The 19,092-nt window shown below is 48.7% G+C and overlaps 1 protein-coding gene across 2 annotated transcripts in view; it reads left to right on the top strand.

The window, feature by feature from the left end:
* Positions 1-4,049: 4,049 nt before the first annotated feature.
* PIEZO1 (piezo type mechanosensitive ion channel component 1 (Er blood group)) overlaps positions 4,050-19,092 on the top strand; it is a 901,942-nt gene continuing 886,899 nt past the window's right edge. For both annotated transcript variants that reach the window (XM_086945809.1, XM_086945810.1), the window contains exon 1: positions 4,050-4,499. In XM_086945809.1, the coding sequence (XP_086801935.1) occupies positions 4,436-4,499 (64 nt within the window). In that variant the 5' untranslated portion in view covers positions 4,050-4,435. The remainder of the gene's footprint in view (positions 4,500-19,092) is intronic.

The raw sequence follows: 19,092 nt of genomic DNA on the forward strand, positions 1-19,092 counted from the left end.
GCAAAGAGATGCTGGACGAGGCACAACTCCCAACAAGGAAAATGAAAGAAAGAAGGGCTGTCCAGGAGCCCCCAGCTTGTTGATCCACCCGTGCCGAAAGTCCCAGCCCATTGAGCCTGATTGATAGGCCCACTTGCGTGAAATTTCTGCCCCCCTTTGGTCCATTTCAGATCTGACCACACTCCGCCCTCTCTTCCTTCGACCTTCCAAAGCACACCACCTTTTTCATATGGAGTTTTTTAGGTCTCGTTATTACATTCCGCAAGCAGAACTTTGACATAATTACTGAAATGGCCCATCTTGAAAGCATTCTAGAAACTAAACCCTCTAATCATTCCATCGACTCCCATCCCCAGTGACATTCATTTGACTTTCACACCCACACACTCTCTTACTGGACCATCTGATTAACCTCTTCCTCAAACCAAGGCTCCCTTCATGCTGCCGTTAAAACAGGACAGGATACCACACTTCTTAAGAAACCCTCTGCTGATGTGAAAGATCTAAACAATTTTTGCCTTATCACTAACCTCCCTTTTCTTGCTAAAATTACAGAAAGTTGTGTGGCGAAGCAAATTTCCAAACTTATCAATGACAACTTCCTCCTTGACGAATTTCGATCTGGTTTACCCAAGGATGCAGTACCGAAACAGCCCCACGTCAAGTGATCGATGATGCCCTCCGAGTACTTGAATCGGGCGAATCTGGACTCCTGATTCTTCTTGATTGATCCGCAGCCTTTGACTCTATTAATCACAACACTCTTTTGAACACTCTTTTGAGCTCTTTAAAACTAAGAATAAGTTTTGAAGGCACAGTGCTCAAATGGTTTGAATCATTCCTCTCGGACAGACCCCAGATTATCAAATTGGCGAATTGTCTCTTCACTTCAATGGCTGTCGAACAAGGCGTCTCTCAAGGCTCGATCTTCATGCCCACACTGTTCAACCTTTACATTGAACCACTGGGAAATATCCTAAAAAGGTCTGGGATCCATTATCATCCATATGCGGATGACACACAAATCTACCTTAAATTGTCTTCCACTCATGACATTTCAATCCTCAACACCACTCTCAACTCCATCCACTATTGGCTCTTAACTCATCAACTAATACTGAATAGTTCCAAAACAAAATTCCATCTCCTCTCAACCTCACTATCTCCACCTCCTATCCAATCTTGAAAGAACAATCTGAACATTCTCAACAACAAGCCTACCATTGTTGACAGTGCCAAATCTCTAGCATCATCCTAGACAAAAGGCTCAACTTACAGTCCCATATCAATGCCATTACCACGAATGCATGCTACCAACTGCGCCGCCTCCAAAGCACTTCCTGGAATAATTCAACCCATTTCTTGACCCTTAAGGTATTCTGGCACTCGCATGAGGTCAACTTTAAAATATGTATTTTCCTCCTGTTTTAACCTTACTCTGACACCTTTATATATATATATATATATATATATATATATATATATATATATATATATATATATATATATATATATATATATATACAGAACTTGTTAGCATTGTAACTGTATATTTGTAACTTGTTAGCATGGTTGGTCCGTCTTGTGTACCTCTTGTAACTGTATATGTAAAATCCTCTGTTTAGTCCATCTTGTGTACCTCTTGTAACTGTATATGTAAAATCCTCTGTTTAGTCCATCCTGTGTACCTTTTGTAACTATATATATGTAACCTGTTAGCGTGTTTAGTCTATCTTGTGTACCTTTTGTAAATTACCTGATCCTTTTGTAAAGTGCTCTGACACCTCGCGCTATATAAAACTGCATTAAATAAATACAAAATAAAGGTGGTGTAGAATCGGTCTCATTTGGGCAGAGTAGAAAACATGGACGTAAAAACATTTGCGCCGAACACAGTATGAGGCAATGCAAATAACCAAACCCGCCGTCAGCCTATAGGTGCAAGAAAACATATTTTTAAAGCTTTTTTTTAATGATCGATACTCTGAATTAGAGGCTCCCCTGTTGAACTTGTCACTAACAACCAGCCAGGCTACTTCTCTGTGACGTAAAAAGCCATTATCGTGTCTATCGCTAGATGGCACTGCTGCTCCAGCAAAAAAGAGTGATGTGTGGTTCTGCTGATGTTTGTGCGGAGATCTAATATCACTAGACCTCGAGGGGCGTGTTTTCCCCGACTCTTCGCTAAGTGGCGCTGCTGTCGTTGGAATGCAGCTCCCCCCACGCACAGAAAGCAGTGGCTGGTGAATGTTTTCTGCAAAGTGCAACTTTGACGTAGTTGGCCCGGCCAGAGAACGCGTGCACAGACAGAAGTTCGGGGAGTGTGCCAGCTGTACCACCAGGGAGCCAACCGCGCAACCAGCTTCTAGGCGCTACACTCGCACTCCAACTCCGCAATCTAGAAGAGAACTCGCGGAGCAGTTCAAGGAGATCCCCCTTCCCGCCTCTGTGTGAGGTCAGCAGGGCATGTGACCGCCCTGCACCCCGGAGAGGATAGATCAGTTTCAGACATGTGGCGAGGAGCACCGGGCACCTTCCAGCCCCGGAGTTAGGAGCCCGGGGCATGGCACGGCTACAGGCAGGAAGGAGGTACGTAGCTATGGGATACGAGGGTGTTTGGGTTCGTCGGGTGGGGGCGGGGGAGGCTTTCTCCTATGCACAGACAGACTCACCCTGACGTGGTGAGTGTGTCATGGGCTTGAACCGCAGGGAGGGGGCGGGGCTAAGGAGGGTTGCACATGGCAGCCACATGTGGGCAGATGAGCCTATTTTCTGATCCTATAGTGCTCAGTGGGAGGGAACGAGGGTGTTTCCTAACCCATGCCTTACAGGGCAAGTATTAATTGGCATAACTCAGTGCCCCTCAGCCACATGTCTGCACCCTCTCTCCCAGTCTGTGCTGCAAAGGGATGCCAGCTGCTGGGGCATGGGAGGGTTCTGACCAGATTACCCTGCAGTGAGGTGAGCGTTCCCTGCTGCCTGTCCTGGAATGGGGTGGGTGCCACCCGCCTGCCATGCAGTAAGATGGGTGCCACTCACCCTAGCCTGTCTTTTCTGCAGGTTGCTCTGTTGTGGCATATTTGGTGCCCCCTCCAGGCTGCCTGACTTGCAAGGGCATGGTTATCTCCCCGCCATGTGGTGACGTCGATAACCCCGCAGACCTGCCCTGTAATGAGCTTGTTCTAACCGAGGGCTCTGGTGTGCCCGGAAACACGTGCCTATAGATAAGGAGGGACCTGTAGTTTCGGCATGCACGAGCCTTTTGGTAGGTAAAGTGTCGCGTGAGGTCAGCTGAGGTAGGAGGCCGAGACAGCAGGTGGTCCCAGAGCGCAGAGAGGCTCTGGTGACATTATAGGATGACTCCGTGTCACCGGGTACAGGATGTTCCACCCACCCTCCTTCTTGTGAACTTTAGCCTATTTGAGGGGAAACGGTACTACAACTTCCAGAATGCACTTTTCAGTTAACGGACTACACTTGGCTGTTACTTGTATCTTCGGTGACAGGCGGTCCGGATCATGTATTCGGGTATCCCTGGGTTCTCAGCGCAGGGAGTGGAAGTGTGTGTGTGTGTGTTGGGCTCCATCCCTTAGTAAACGGGCCACGAGGCCAATAGAGAGGGGAGGTGTTTGGCTTATAGAAGGGGGAAGAGTGGCTACAGAATGGGGAAGTCTCCAGTCTCTCATGTTTCAGTGCCTCATTTATCCCAGGGCCGCCTTTGCATTATGGGACTTGTAGTCCTGATTTTTTTGCAACGGGCTCTGCAGGACTGCAAATTCCAGAGTGCAAATACAACATAACTTACATTTATGAGTCACTCTCACGTGGACCTGGGAAACTGAAGTTCTCTGGGGAGAGTTTGAGAACAAAGGTGCTTTCCTCAAGTTTTGGGTTGGGCCCGACGCGAGACACCCAGGGGCAGAGCTGACACATGCACAAGGTATACAGAAGTCACAGGCGGCTGGCAGAGCCTGTGTGGCAGACCTGGGCATCAGAAGATCGTTGCCCTGCTCCACCCATTCACTCTCCTCTGCTCTCCCTTTCTGCAGGTCTGGAAGCAGCAGCAGCCCCCCGCCCCCTCCTCCACATGAGGCGGATTTTCCACTGATCGCGGAGTGCAGCGCCCGGCTACTGAACCAGCGGGAAGTTTTCAAGAAGGCGCAGCTTCTGCGGGCACCCCTCGCTGCCACCCACTTCCTGCTCACGCTGCGCTTCAAAGCCCGCGTTCCTTTGGGACTGTCCTGCGGGTACGGGCCGGGCCCTTCTCCGGGGCGCTTTCAGTCGGACACTGGACCGAGTGGATTTATGTGGGAGCTCTGAAGGACCGACCTCGTTGTCACCTGCTCACCCCGCTGGAAGAGATCGGGCGGTGATGCCGAGAGCCTGATCGCCTTCCTCAGGGGTGACCCCGCACCCCCGGGCAGGGAACCCGGCCATGGAGCTGCGGGTCTTGTGTGGGGTACTGTACTGGCTGCTGCTGCCGCTCTCCCTTCTGGCAGGTAAGACCACTTTCCTGCCAACTTTTACTGTCTGTGATTTGCTTTACCGTATCCCAACACACCTACCTGTACAGGTGCCTGTTTGGATTATTTTTGTAGCGCCTACTGTTGGCATTGTTAGCTCACTGACGAAAGAGACGTGCGGTGAGATAAAATGTTGTGCACAGAATCACACATGGTGGTCAAGTGGGGATACAGAGTACTGTACTTCTTTAATTCGAAATGGAGTACCGGCACTTCTCAGCAGGGTCGGGATACTTTTAAAGGGCGAGTGCAGGCACTTCGCAGTACCAGGCTGGTGCTGTGGGGCGGTGTGTACTCTAATTCCTACATTTCAGTTTGAAGCACTGGTCTTACTCCACGGTGTGAACGGGAGCAGAGGGGTGACAGGGCGGAAGACTACGAGGTAGCTCAGTCGGATAACATCCTTGCTGCAGTTGCTGGTGGGACATTGAGGTCTCTGGTTTAAATGCACGAGGCTAGCTCGGCCTTTTATCCTACATTAGTCAACACGAGGAGGACCATTAATTTGGGTTGTATTGACACCTTTTAACACCCTCGAGCCCAGCTTCTGTCACACGATGGAGCTGTCATACATACATATACATGCTGGGTGACTCCTCCCCTGCAAAATATCTTCACCGCGTGTCTTTACAAGTTCAAAACTGCCCTGATATGCGAGGGCCACTTTTATTTTAGTGCCAGGGCATCATTTCTGTCCCAGTGTGTTTGTGAAGCGTGTGAATGTACGTGAGGGCGGGTCCTGCCTCGGGTGCGCCCCGAGGCCCCCTTAATTACCCATTCGCACACATGCTTGGTCCTGTCCGCTCTGTTCCTTGGCCGTGGGAGACTTGAATGTAATCAGTAGGTAATTAACGCAAGTACCCGCGGAGTGAGCCACCCGGCCCTTCCCGGGAGCCCGGCTCTGAGGACACAGAGTCTGTACCTGCAGGTTCAGGGGAGGGTGAGCAGCCCGAGGGAGCTCTCGGAATTCTGTTCCCGCAGGCACCTGAGACAAATAAAAGCTGCACGTGCATAGCACACGGTAGTATTTCCGATCATGTGTCTAGGCACTTTGATCAGTTTGAAGCAAGGCAACTAAATTGCCAAGGCAGTCGTTTGGCATAAAGGCCGATATTTGTCAGACGTGAGTTGCTCGTACAAGCTTGGTCTTTTTTGGCATTCTGGGATTTATAGTCCTAGTTTTGTAACCGGAAATGCAAAACTATAAGTACCAAATGTCATGTGATAATCTAAGGGGCAATTTAAGACCTCAACGGGCCTCTCTCTTACCAAGATGCGAGGCTGAGTTTACAGAAGGGGGTTCAAATATTGACATTGTGCAAGTTATGCAGTCACCCAGTGAGCTGGTTTATCAGCATACGTCACTGTTTGTTTACCATTCAGACACCATGTCTCTCATTTCTCCTGCCTCCCCTCAGAGAGGGAAAGCCCCGCTTTCTGGTAGTTAATGCATCACTCAGTATTTAAAGCGATTTAATCTGTGCAATTAATAACATCGTTTTCAGTGGCATTTAATACCCATCTGTTTAAGTTGTCTCGGTCAGTGCCTATGTGCCCATGGGGCATTTCTTGTTTATCCGTTAATTTGTACCCCATGTCAGAGGTTTTTCTGAAGCAGTGTCTCTTCCACATGTTTCTTTTCTGCAGCTGAACTGGGTTAATTTGTGTATTATGAGTTGCTTTGTGTTTCACAGACTTCTTCTTTTGCAACATTGTATTGTTTGTATCCAAAATGTTGCCCTTTCTAATCTGCAGATCTGAGCGTGGTAGACAGAAGGATGAAGGGGGTGGGGAGAGGGGAGACAGACGGTTTGGCTCAAAGGCCTATGGTTGTCACTTGTCTGGTTTAATTTCCCACATACATAACATTCTCTCAGTAGGTTTCCGCTTCCCATATGTATTTTAGTTTCTTGTTCTATGCTTGCTTCTTGGTGAATTCTGATTTTAAAGGTGGTGGAATAGTAATTTCTAGGCAGTGATTAATTAGTAAAAATAAATACAATAAATAAGTGCCAGGGCCCTTGTCAGGAAGCCACGGCAGCTACCACCACACATTACCCCTGTCTGCACTGCCAATGATAGTAACAACACAGCTACTAACCCTCACACTACTACAAGTGGGACAATTCAGACTATCCCAGACCCCCAAAAGCTAAAAGAATGAGTTCCGCTGCAGGTATTAGTCATTTTTAGTGTACATTGAATTAATAATTAAGTGCTGTTGTGGCCATCTCTAACTTAGCCAGACGGTGCCACTTTATGGCAGACTGCCACAAGTGCCAGTGTTGACAATTAAGTGCCAGTACCGAGCACTGGAAACCACAGGCTCAAATTAAGCACTGCACTAGGGCATCTTTGGAGGCACGGACATAGTTTTAAGACGTACAGAGCCTCTTACAGCTGGCTATTGAATTGTTATGGTCTAGCCTTCTAGATACAGATTTAACTGCCCCCTGTTTCCCAAAAAATCTTAATAAGCATACGCACATTTCTTCTAATTCTGTGGTCTTGAAACTATGTTTCAATCCAACCTTTGCACCACCCCGCCCACCACTGGGGAAAGGGATATGAGGGTCTGCCCAGCAGAGATATGGAAGCTTTCTTATCACATTCATAAATGTCTTTGATAATTATACCAAAATACATTTGTTACAGTCCATAAAAATAGTATGCATAAGAGAAAGGGGAACTAGCCTTCATATTTGTAACTGTTCATTTCAGTTTAACTTATCACTTAGAAGTAAGACCATAGATGACTACCTAAGAATATCCTGTTATTGTATACAATACATGCAGTGTTTTCTCTTGCAGAGTATTGTATGTCACTGTTTTAGATATGTTTAAGCTCTTGAAACCAGACATGACCCTTCTTAACAAACAGGAGCGGCTGGTTTTCAGGAGGAGGGGCACTACGGGTCGCAGGGGGATAACAAAAAAACATACCTCCAGCCATCCCCGCCAAGCTCTTCTGCTCCTCTTAACCTCTTCAGGAAGGCACAGGCTCCCAGAATGCCTTGCGGCCAATCCTGAAGCTGCTCTTGCGCATGAAAGCAGCTTCAGGATTGGCCTGAGCACCCTTGATTTACGCTCCAGGGCAGACTGTGAGTCTGTGCCTGCTAGGTCCAACCCAGCTGCGTTGCTGGGTTGGAGAGAGCTTTCACTGTGCATGATGGTTTGGCTAGCATGAGGCGGCCGGCCAAACCATCATACGCAATGATGGGAGTGCACTACCACTCCCCTCAGTGCATGTCACCACCAGGCCCTGCCCCCAAGACTAAGCAGGCAAGGAAAAATAAAACAAATGTTTTATTTTTTCTTTCCTGCTGTTTTGGGGAGGGGGACGCTCTTCTGCCGCTGTTGAGAAACAAATAAAAATAATTTGTTTCTAAGCCTGCATGTATTCTTACCATTTGAGCGCTTAAAATAAAAGATGTTACTGTTAACCAGCCTACATGTACGCACCTGTGAGGGATGAATTGATGATTTGGCCTTGCTGTGATTTAGTTCTGAGGTCACACCAGATGTTGGCAGCAAGTGCGTAATGCATTGAGCCATCTTGCCAAAAGTGTTTGTAAGAGTAATACAAAGTAGTTCATGTCATCAATAAGTTTGTTCACATTCGTGGGGCAGGCCTCAGACCCTGTATTGTTTGCTGTGGCAGTGCACAAGCCTTTAGTCTGTCTTTTGAACCCATCTATGCCACCAAGTTGGGGTGTAGTGAAACCCAACTGTTTCTTCCATTCCACTGCCTTGGCTGCATTTTTTCCCTTAGGGCAAAACTTTGTCCTGAAAAAGACCCAGTCTCAGAGGATTGGCTCCCGTGTCGAAATGCTGACTTTAAATCCAATATTGGACTGCATTTACTAAATTAATACTGTTGAGTGACAATTGAGTTAATTGAGAACTGTGTCCTGATCAATATTTGATACTGCAGCCAATAGGATTGCTGTGAAGACTTGTTGGCATATTATCAATAGCCAATTCTTTGCAACTCACTGGCACTGCACCATCTCACTTTTATTTGGAGCACCATCTTACCACTTTTGAGTCCTAAATATTTACTTGACTCCAACATAAATTGTCTTTTTTTGTGCATATATATATGGCTGAGTTGTACTTACGATTATAATTACTTGTTAATACATTCAATGATCTTCAGCGATATATATTAAGCATGGGCGAATTTTGCGAATTCGCGATTTGCGAATTTGCAATCCGCAAAATTCGTGAATTTGTGCGAATTTGCGGATTTTCTATTTTTGCGTGTTCGCGGGGGAACTTTGCGTATTCGCGGGGCGCTTTGCGTGTTCGTTTTTTTTTTTGCCTGGTTCATCACTGCCACCCTCGTTTTTTATGCCCTTCTGCCCTCTGTACCACTTGTTTTTGTGCCTTTCTGCCCTCTGCCCCACTCTTGTTTGTGCCCTTTTGCCCTCTGCCCCACTGGTTTCTGTGCCCTTCTGCCCTCTGCCTAACTCATGTTCTCTGTCCCACTTTGTGCCCTTCTGCCCTCAGCCATATGTCAGCTTCAACAGGAAGCACTAATAGATAAAGTATAGCAGGTGCTTGAGTTGAAGGTCAAATTAAGTTACACAGTCATTAATCACCCCAAGTTTGGGGTGATTAATGATTTTGTAACTGAATTTGAGATTCAACTCTAGCACCTGCTTTACTTTATCTATTAGTGCTTCCTGTTGAAGCTGACTTTTTGTAACTATTTTAGAGGCTCTGGCAGCTTGCCGGCGCCATTCTAAAATAGTTACAAAAAGTCAGCTTGAACTTTTGACCCAATCCGTTCCGCTCGCGGATTTTGCAGGAAATTCTCGAATCTCGCAAATTGCAAATTTACCGAAAATCTGCAACATCCGCGAGCGGAACGAATTTTCCGCCCATGATTAATATATATGAAAATGTGTTTTGAATAATTCTGAAGGAACCACTGTTGTGTTGACTGTATAGTAACTCCGGTTCCTCTGCATACAGGAGTGTCCCATAAACCATTAATTCTGCACCTTTGTAAGGTATTGTACCCATAATGTTTTCTTATGCTGCAGAGAATACTATTTAGATATAGCTTCGGAGCAAGGTCGTACTCAGGAGTGGCCGTTGTCAGAGGAGAGTGGCGAGGGGGTTGGACAGGAGATGACAACATGGAAAAAAAGAACTTGCATGTGGCCTGTAGCCCACTTCTTCCTCTGCCCTCTGCCCCTCTTGTGGCTCCACTGTAGGCACGGACTCCCCTGCGGCCAATCCTGAAGCTGCTTTCATGCATGCCATAGTGGAGGAGCTGCCGCTGGTCGGTCTGCACAATTGCTCCGCATTGACATGCAAGAACTTTGTTTGTTTACTATACTATTGTTTATTATGAGTCCAACCTGTCGAATTGTGAACCCTTAATAATGTCAACTGTGCAGCAGGTGATCAAATACTCGATTGACTTAAATGTTTCTAACTGCAGTTCAGAACATGTTAAACCCATAAAATATCATCACTGAGGCTCTGCCTGCTATTTTTTTAACCCGTTCCGTGCTGGTGTCGGCCAATGGCTGACGCGAGCACTACCTTCCAGGTGCTGCGCACAACCGTTTGCCCACGCAGCCCCGCCCACCGTTTAGAACGCCTACACCGCGGCGGAATGTCCCCCGCGGTAAACGGGTTAAGTTTCATTTTGTGGGTTACTGGTACTAGATTATTTATATCTCACATTTATTTGTCCACAGTCCCTGTTTACTTAGGAGCAATAATGTAACCTCTGTTTCGTCTTGGATGTGTTTGTGAGCGGGGTGGGTGTTGGCTAGCCTTATTTTTTATGTGGTTTAGCATTTGTTATCAGCGCTGTAGCACATAGTGCAATGTATTTGATGGTGATATCTACCCATGTCATCCCACCTGTACTTTGCTGTTTGGGATTGGCTTGATATGTTTATTCATCTTGGGTAGTTAGACAGTTACGGCTGGCGAGTTGACAGAGTGACGGTTAGGGGGGTGGGGAATGGAAACGGGCAGGAAACAAATAAAAATAAAAAAAAACACTTACCTGCTCGCCGCATCGCCCTCCTCGATTCTCCAGGCTTAGGCTTCCTGAGTGCATACCGGCCAATCCTGGGGCTGCTTTCATGCTGCTGAAAGCAGCTGTAGGATTGGCCTGAGTGAGTGCCGATGATATGCGCTCCCACACATACTGGGAGCATGTGCCTGCTCTCCTCCACCCAGCAATGCCGCAGAGGTTGGAGAGAGCTTTACTGTGCATTTGGGTTTGGCCGGCCTGAGACGACTGGTCAAACCCACATGCTGGACTGGCCAAACCCACATGCTAAGTGAAGGCGGTGAACAACACTCCCCCGCCAACCTGTCACCACCCTGGTCCCACCCCCCCTAAGCCTCGGCATCGAGAGGAAAGTTAAAGCGATAATAAACAAGAGTTTATTGTCGTTTTCTTTTTTTCGGCTGCTGGCTGTAATGATGTAAATTCGCCCCACAATGAAGACTGAGAGAGAGTGGTTACAAGAACAGGTTTCTTTATTGAGTATTGGGACAGCTATCGCAAAGGAACGCCGAGCGTCTGACTGGTAACAGCTCCGGTCGCTTATGCCGTTAATCTCGCTTCGCGCGCATTCCCTATGCCCAGCTGCGCATGCGCGAGTGTTCCGCTCTGGCTCCGGCGCACCGCGTAATCACGCCGACCCGTCGGAGACTAGAGCGCAACACTACACTGGCATGTGAGGCGACGCTCCACCGCCATGGCGGAGGAGCCTCGGCTGTAAGTTGGTGCTGGTGCATTGCTGGTTTTGTCCCTTGATATCGCACCTTTGCTTTGTGTTTTGTACAAGGCCACGGGAAATAGTGTGAAGAGCGTGTCTGGCCCCGGTCGAGGAATCAGTCCTTACTCAAAGGGAGTGTAATCTATGTTTCTGGTCTTGTACTTTCCTGTCTTCAGACGAGAGGCTGAAAGGTGGAGTTGGCCCTGCTGGGATACAAGTGTATGCCTTTCAGATGTCATGGAAACCTCCAGACCTCTGGACGGGACACACTCGTAAACCTTCCGAAAAACACCGTTAATATATGCTAGCTGTTGGCATGGTAACTAGACACGTAAATAAATACATGGGTATAAAGCTTGCACTCTAGGCAACAGGAGGTGAAACAAGTTGCAAGTGAGAACATTCCTTTCGGGGCACTTTGCTGTAATTGTTGATGAATGAAGTGCTTTCAGTTCACACTTTGAGGTAAACAAGGCCCTGGCCCACTACCTTGGCAGAATGTTGTCGTGTTTCTTCGGTGCAGACTGTATTTGCACCATTATTTTACATCCCAACCTGTTTCCTGACTCGTACAACCCCATCTCCACTGTTGTCACCTAGGCATACTCCCCACTAACAACACGTGTGGAATGAGTGAGTAACAAAACGTCTTGCCTTGTAGATTTATTATGGTTGTTTTATAGCATGCCAAAACTTAATGAAATGAGGTCAAGCGCGCTTCAGGGCGAGTGTAGATGTGTTCTTGAAAGGCTCATGGTTTCCGTGGGTCATCGACAGTCCAAGCCCTGGCGCACAAACATGCTGTGCCTGGTCCTCTTTCATTATTGCTAAGCGGCCCCATGCCACGGGTGTCACCTGAAGCCTCTTCTGGCTTTGTCACCACTTGTAATGTGCTGGCAAGTGTGTCTTTAGTCATGCCAGCCTTTTTCCACAGTCCCTCCAATGCCCGGCAGAATTCTTGGAAGCACCATTGTACGATTTCGCTGTGCGTCTAAAATTTGGGGCGGCTGTGCCAATGGCAGCTTCATTGGATTGATATTGGGTTAATATGTGCAAGATAAGATCCCAGCGGAGTCCACATCTGAAAACAAGATGGTGCCTGCGGGGTCCACATCTGAGAACAAGATGGTGCCTGCGGGGTCCACATCTGAGAACACGATGGTGCCTGCGGGGTCCACATCTGAGAACAAGAAGATGCCTACAGGGTTCTCATCTGAAAGCAAGATGGTGCCTGCGGGGTCCACATCTGAGAACAAGATGGTGCCTGCGAGGTCCACATCTGAGAACAAGATGGTGCCTGGGGGGTCCACATCTGAGAACAAGATGGTGCCTGGGGGGTCCACATCTGAGAACAAGATGGTGCCTGTGGGGTTCTCATCTGAAAACAAGATGGTGCCTGCGGGGTTCTCATCTAAAAACAAGATGGTGCCTGCGGGATTCTCATCTAAAAACAAGATGGTGCCTGCGGGATTCTCATCTGAAAACAAGAATGTGCCTGCAGGGTCTATATCTGCGAACAAGAAGGTACCTGCGGGGTCCACATCTGAGAACAAAATGGAGCATGTAATCTGGATCTAAATTTCGAGGGCACATGACTGTTTTGATAGGTTTTCAATTGTGTTGAATAGAGGCCCGCAGTCTCCCAAAACTCTGGCCTGCTGTAGTGGATTCACAACATATTGATGTTTACCCACCTGCTTTCTCAGCTGACCTCCACATGTCCGCATTAAGTTTCCCTAAGAACAGAAAAGACATCACTGTACTTCAGCACAAATGATTAGTTGTTCTTGATAATAACAGAACCAGAGCCTGTTTGATATGTTTGGAAGCTGTGTAAATGTCTTCATGTATACCAACATGTACTAGTTCAAAGATTATGCTAATGTGTACGCTAGATATGCACAAGATATATTCTATATCTTACTTGCTCACTGAGCTGCGTAACTTTTAATTCAAGAACCATTAAAAAAAGAATGAAAAAGAATGGTGCCTTCAAAGCTGGAAAGAAGATCTGTTCTGATAAATTAGAGGTTTTTTATTCATGAGGTGGGACTTTGTTCTCCACAGCAACTGAGTGTGATGTAAGTTGGTTTGTCATGGCAAAGGCTGCAGCCTGTGCTCAGTGACGGGAAGATTCTGAGATGATAAAAATAGCAAGTTGAGGTTGTGTGGACATTTAGAAGCTGAACATAGCTTTAGTGGTCCATGTCATCTCCTATTCATTGCTATGGACCGTACGTGGATCACATCACCTCCATCCTGATGAAATTCCATTGGCTCCCATTTCTGGCCCACACCATCTTAAAAACCAGCGGCATCGTCTACAAAGCTTTCATGGCTAGCACCCCGGCTTATCATGCAGACAAACTCGCCATCTCTGGTGGCTAGTGTCACACCTGCAGTCAGGCCACCATCAGACTGGAGCCAAAAAGTGTCAAAAATAAAGCAGGAGGACTTTTCTCTTTTATGCACCCAGTATCTGGAACAACTCACCTGTCTCCATCAGGAGCCCTAAAGGCTTCTCCAATTTAAGAGACATTTGAAGATACCCTTTTTTTAAAGAACACTACATCACCTTGCAGCATCGGTAGATTCCTGTTCCTAGAGCTCAACTACCTCTCCTGTCACTCTACTGGATCCTTTCCTCTGACCATCTGAAGTGACCCACTGCCTTTTGGCTACTTTCGTGCTGTACATACGCCACATACATACGTACATGCACAATTGACAGGGTCACGAGAGCATTTGCTGGCTGAAATCTTGAATTCAACCAGTTCAGTAGGCCCCGAAGAAAGAGTTTGAGACGCGTCTATCAGTGATGATGGTGGACGAAGTGTGGCTAGTGATTGCGCTCCTAGTGGGGCTGGTTTTAAGTGAAGAAGACAAGTCAATTTTGGTTCTGCCATTTCTAGTTGGGTTTCACATGCATGTAGCTTGTGCCATTCATGCCAAGCATCCTGTATGCTATACTTTAGGAACTTTGGAGTCCACTTCCTTCAGTGATTGGTGTCTTTTTTTTGCTCGAGAACCTTCAGCCATTGGCTTGAGATATTTGTCAATCTCATCTTGGGTCAGCCCACCGGAGTATTATAGTCTCACCGTGTTTCTATAGGCTGTTTAAATGTGTAATTAATTCCATCTTTATTGGAATGCATGTAGGAATATCTTGCATCTTAAATCAGTTAGCGAGTAGCCCTATTGCACTGAAGCGTTGACGCTGACAAATGCGTCCGAAAACCGATGCTTCAGGAAACGCCCTTTTTCAGATACTTTGCTAGACCTCACTCCCTAGTTCTGTTGCACCAATTGCAGATTCTAAATGCAGTGAACCATCTTGGAGCAGCATTCTACCTAATTTATCATGGTGTGTTCTCCATACTGTTGGACTTGGCCCTTCTGGCAGGTTCACCCCTGAACTTTTTGCCTAGTGATTGCTGGTCTTTGCGCACTTTGACACTGTGGCGCAGTGTAAAGTGCGTGCTCTCCCTGAGTGCATGTGTGAGATTGGCCTGCTCTCCCATAGGAATGCATGGGGAATGTCTGTGTCCCTGGTAGTTCCTGATGCGTGAGGCGTGCATGGTCAAGTTTGGTATGTGCGAACTCGTGAGAGTGAATGCTGCGCAACGATGTATGTGACATGGTTGTGTCTTGTGCGGAAGTGCTTCTTCTAGACATGACTGTGTATGTGCTGTGAAGGTGCTGGCGTGTGATTGGCTGGAGCTGGCTGGGATGCCAGGCTCCAGGAAGTCTGTGTGGGTCTGCCCCGGTGGTGAATGGAGAGATTAGCATGCTGATGTGAGGGAGGGGCTGCGCCTGTGTCCTGAATGAGGCTGGGTTTCCCCCACACAATGCTGGCTCCGCCCCCTGTGGTGCGACTGATGACCCTAGCCTGCCTGATGAATGAAAGGGGTGGTTGAGCCATCAACAGTGCTCACAGACCAGCTGTGACTGGTTCTGCCCCCACCCTGCACCTACAGACAAAGGAAAAGGTGTATAAAAGAGGGGCTGAGACCCCATGAAAATCTTCTTGTTCTGCAACTTGAATCTGCCAGGGGCGTGCTGCTGCTTGGGCCCAGGGGGAAGGCTTGCCTCCCCTGGGCCCTCCTCAGCCCCTGGACTCCTGGAGAGCTTTGCTGGACTTTGCTGGACTTGGGAGCGCTGTTTATTCCCCTCTAGCGCTGTGCTTGGACTTTTGCTGGACTTGTGTTCCCCTGAGGCGCCTGGAGGCCCTTTGTCCTGCTGGTGGCGCTGGGAGCGCTTGACTGGTGGCTTCTGGCGCCTGAAAGCGCTTGTGTGCTGTCCCTGGCGCATTGGAGCGCTTTGTGTCCCGCTAGCGCTGAGAGCGCTTTGTTTTCCGAGGCCGGTGCCCACCCGGCGTTTGTTTGCACGCATTTTGCGTGAGGATCGGCGCGGGAGCCCACTCCGCTGTTTTTGCCGACTTCCGCAATCCACAGCCGGTGCCCACCCAGCGTTGCCAGAGATTGGGGAGCTTGTCCCCGTTATCCTTTCACTTCGAGGGTGCTCACCCCTCTTAAATGCCCCCGAGAATCACCGCCGCGGCCCGAGCGCCGCAAAACAGGAAGCCAGGCACTACGGTGCCTGACGCGGGGCGGGACTTCCGGTTTTGGAGGGACGTCCCGCCTGCCGCCGCGCACCGATTGGCTGCTCGCTGCCACGGGGGAAAAAGGAAACAAACAGCCGGCCGAGAGATGTTGTCTCGTGGCCCGGGGCTCCAGTGAATTATGGAGAGCCCCGGGGCCGCCAGCAGCGCCGCAGCCAGCGAGAGGAGTCCCCGCCACAGCAGATCCGGTGAGTGAGGGTGCTTGCAAAGGGGAGGAGGGGGGCGTCGGGACACATTGCCGGTGTCCGCCCCCCACCCTCTCAGTAGCACAAAGTCCTGGGCATTTCCAAGAGCCTGAGAGGCTCCAAAAACTGCTGCATTGTATGTTTGAGCCTGGAAGGCTCTGGGGCATATTTATTCCTCGAGTCCCCAGGAGGGGGACTCCACCGATTGCCCCACATTTGCTTCAGAGCCCGGAGAGGCTCCAGAGACGGCCGCAGTTTGTGGTTGAGCCTGAGAGGCTCAAGGGGGCATTTATTCATTCCGAGTCCCCAGAGGGGCGACTCCAACGTTGGTGCCACAATTGTTTAGAGCCCAGAGAGGCTTGTGGGCCCATTTCTTTACTCAGAGCCCAGCGAGGCTCCAAAAAGGGGACAAGCATATTTGTTCATGAGCCTAGAGAGGCTCCCACGATTGGCCCATCTTGCTTGCACCAGTTGCCCAGCACTTTGTGGGCAACTGCCACGTTTAGGACCCTGACTCTGAGACACAGGGCGTCCTAGCCCCAACAAGGCCAGTTGGCCTAGGGAAAGTCACAGTTGGTGACTAATGTGGATTTTGCTATTGCTACGTTTAGGTTCTGGCGCAAGTGGCGCAACCTGGACTTTGTGAGTTCTGCGCTAAAGGTGATTTATGCGCTAACTGAGGTTTAGATGCTGTTATGATCTATGTCCTATTGCTTTTGGGTGCTAGGAAATGTACAATGTGTAGTATGTTTTGTGCACCCTGTGCTCTGCACCTCTGAATGTGTTGTTGATGCATCATGTGCCTTTTTCCTTACACCGCTGAACGTGTGTTGATGCGTCATGTGTTCCTTACACCGCTGAATGTGTTGTTGATACATCATGTGTTTTGTCCCCAGGTCTATACCCCTAAATGTATGTTGATATTTAGTTGGTTGTTCTTGCTAGTGCAGGTGGTGCTAGTAAGGTCCTGGTTCCCTGCGTGACCTGTTCCTAGGGTGGTTAGGATTGCGTAGGGAGTACTTACCTGATTACCAGTAGTTACTTGTATTGAGCTACAGTGATTTTCTGTTATATTCTAAGTGCTATTCCAAGGGCGTGGTACTGAGCTCGCCCCCTGACCAGAGTCCCAGGACCAGTGGACTCTATTGTGCCTGCCCTGACAAATTGCTGGGACTTGTCTGATCTCTCTTGGGCCCCTGGGGCCTCGCTGAAATGTGCCTCGCTCATTCCCTTCGGCAGCTCGTGCACGGCAGCCCGTCCAAGCCTCGAGCAGCGCCGCTCTACCCTGAGCCGCGCCGCTTCGCTGGGCCGCCCGCATCCTGCCTCCCCCTCCTCTTCTGAGCCGCACACATTGGTCGCCCCAGAGAAACGCTTGTACCTTGCCGGTGGCCCGCTCAAGCCTCGAGCCGCACCACTCTCCCCTGAGTCGTGCCGCTTCGCTGGGCCGCCCGCTCAAGTTTACTAAGGAGGTCACTCGCATTATCCCTGCAACCAGGTCGGGAGGTACTGTCCGTTAGGCTCTATGTTTAAGTTCTAGGCCTACAAGTATTGTTGTCAGACTCCACGCTGCCTGATCCGGTTGATGCACATATGACTCCACCTCCCTATCTCACCAACACGCCTGTAATAACAACACAGCGTGTTCGAGCGATAAGGCGAGGGAAAAAACAGGAAACAAACAAGGAGGGGACGGAAGGGGGCTGCAGGGAAGGGACAGCTGGAAGACAAGAAAACAATTATACAGGTTAATTCGTATTCGCCTTGAATCCCTACACTCTCTCTGTCTTACTAGGTAAGTGTAGCTGTTCACCTTTATGAAAAGAAGATATCTCCTCCTCCTTCCTGTATTCCTTAATGTTGACGTTCGCCACACTAGTCCCTAGAGAACACAAACACGATTAGTGGCAAGCCTCTTCCTGAATCACATATAATGCTCTCTATTAGTAATGAACCTACCCTGCCTTGTGTTGAAGTGAGTTCAAATTATAAACATGTGAAGAACCCCAAAAAATCCCATGTGAAATCCGCAACAATCCTCTTCAGCAAATAAGTCTGTTCACATATATACAATACTCTCCGTATGCTTTCTGAAGGACACGGTAAGACGTAGCCTCCTACTACTGTCTTCCGCTCTCTATTTCACACCCAGCTTTCCTTTATTAATTCCACTCCAAAAACGGAAAGGTGTAGGATCTCCCCCCACTACCTTCCGCTTTGGCACTTGCTGAGCTAAGCACTAGTGTCTTTCTTCGTAACGGAAGTACGCAGAACTTTTAATCCGCCGTACTCCGTTCTCACTGAATGCCAACAAAATCCTTCAAATCACCTTTAAACGTTCAGGCGCCTTTATTTACTACACCACAGCTTAGGCAACTAACGCGTTAAAACTCACGCGTATTTCAGGGACTCACAGTACTGTCGCCGCTGTTACTCTGGTTCCTCCAATCTCCGGACTTAACTTATCGCCAGCCTTCAGCTCCAGACAAGCCTCGTCTCTCCAGCGAGGTTCCAAATATTCAGGAAGCGCTGACCTCGCGCTACGGGGAAAAAAGGACTGAAAGCGCCGACCTCGCGCTTCGAGGAAAAGGGCAGAAAGCGCCGACCTCGCTCTACGAGGCTTCACTTCCAAAGCGCTTCTCAATTCTCTGCGCGCTCACGCGCCTACAGTTAATTCCAAACCCAATTCCTCCTACGAAGTCTTTCCACAACGCACTCTTCTCCAGACTCTCCCAAACACAGGAGATACACAAAATCACGAACAACGTGAAGTGGGGCCGCCCTGTCTTTTATGGTGCCCCGCCCCCTCACTAGAATTCTGGGAGATGTAGTTCAGGTTTTAGGTGGCGCATCTCGGCAAATCCTGACAGAATGCCCCCCTCCCTAGCGCCTTCTAGGGCCAGACTTAACAGGAAATCTTTGACGAACAGACAGCACCTTCCCAGGAGCAGGCACCTCGGAACAGCCCACCCCTTGCATGTACTCTACCCTGACCTTGTTCAAACATC

This window comes from Lissotriton vulgaris, chromosome 12, assembly GCF_964263255.1.
Source record: "Lissotriton vulgaris chromosome 12, aLisVul1.2, whole genome shotgun sequence".
NCBI lineage: Eukaryota > Metazoa > Chordata > Amphibia > Caudata > Salamandridae > Lissotriton > Lissotriton vulgaris.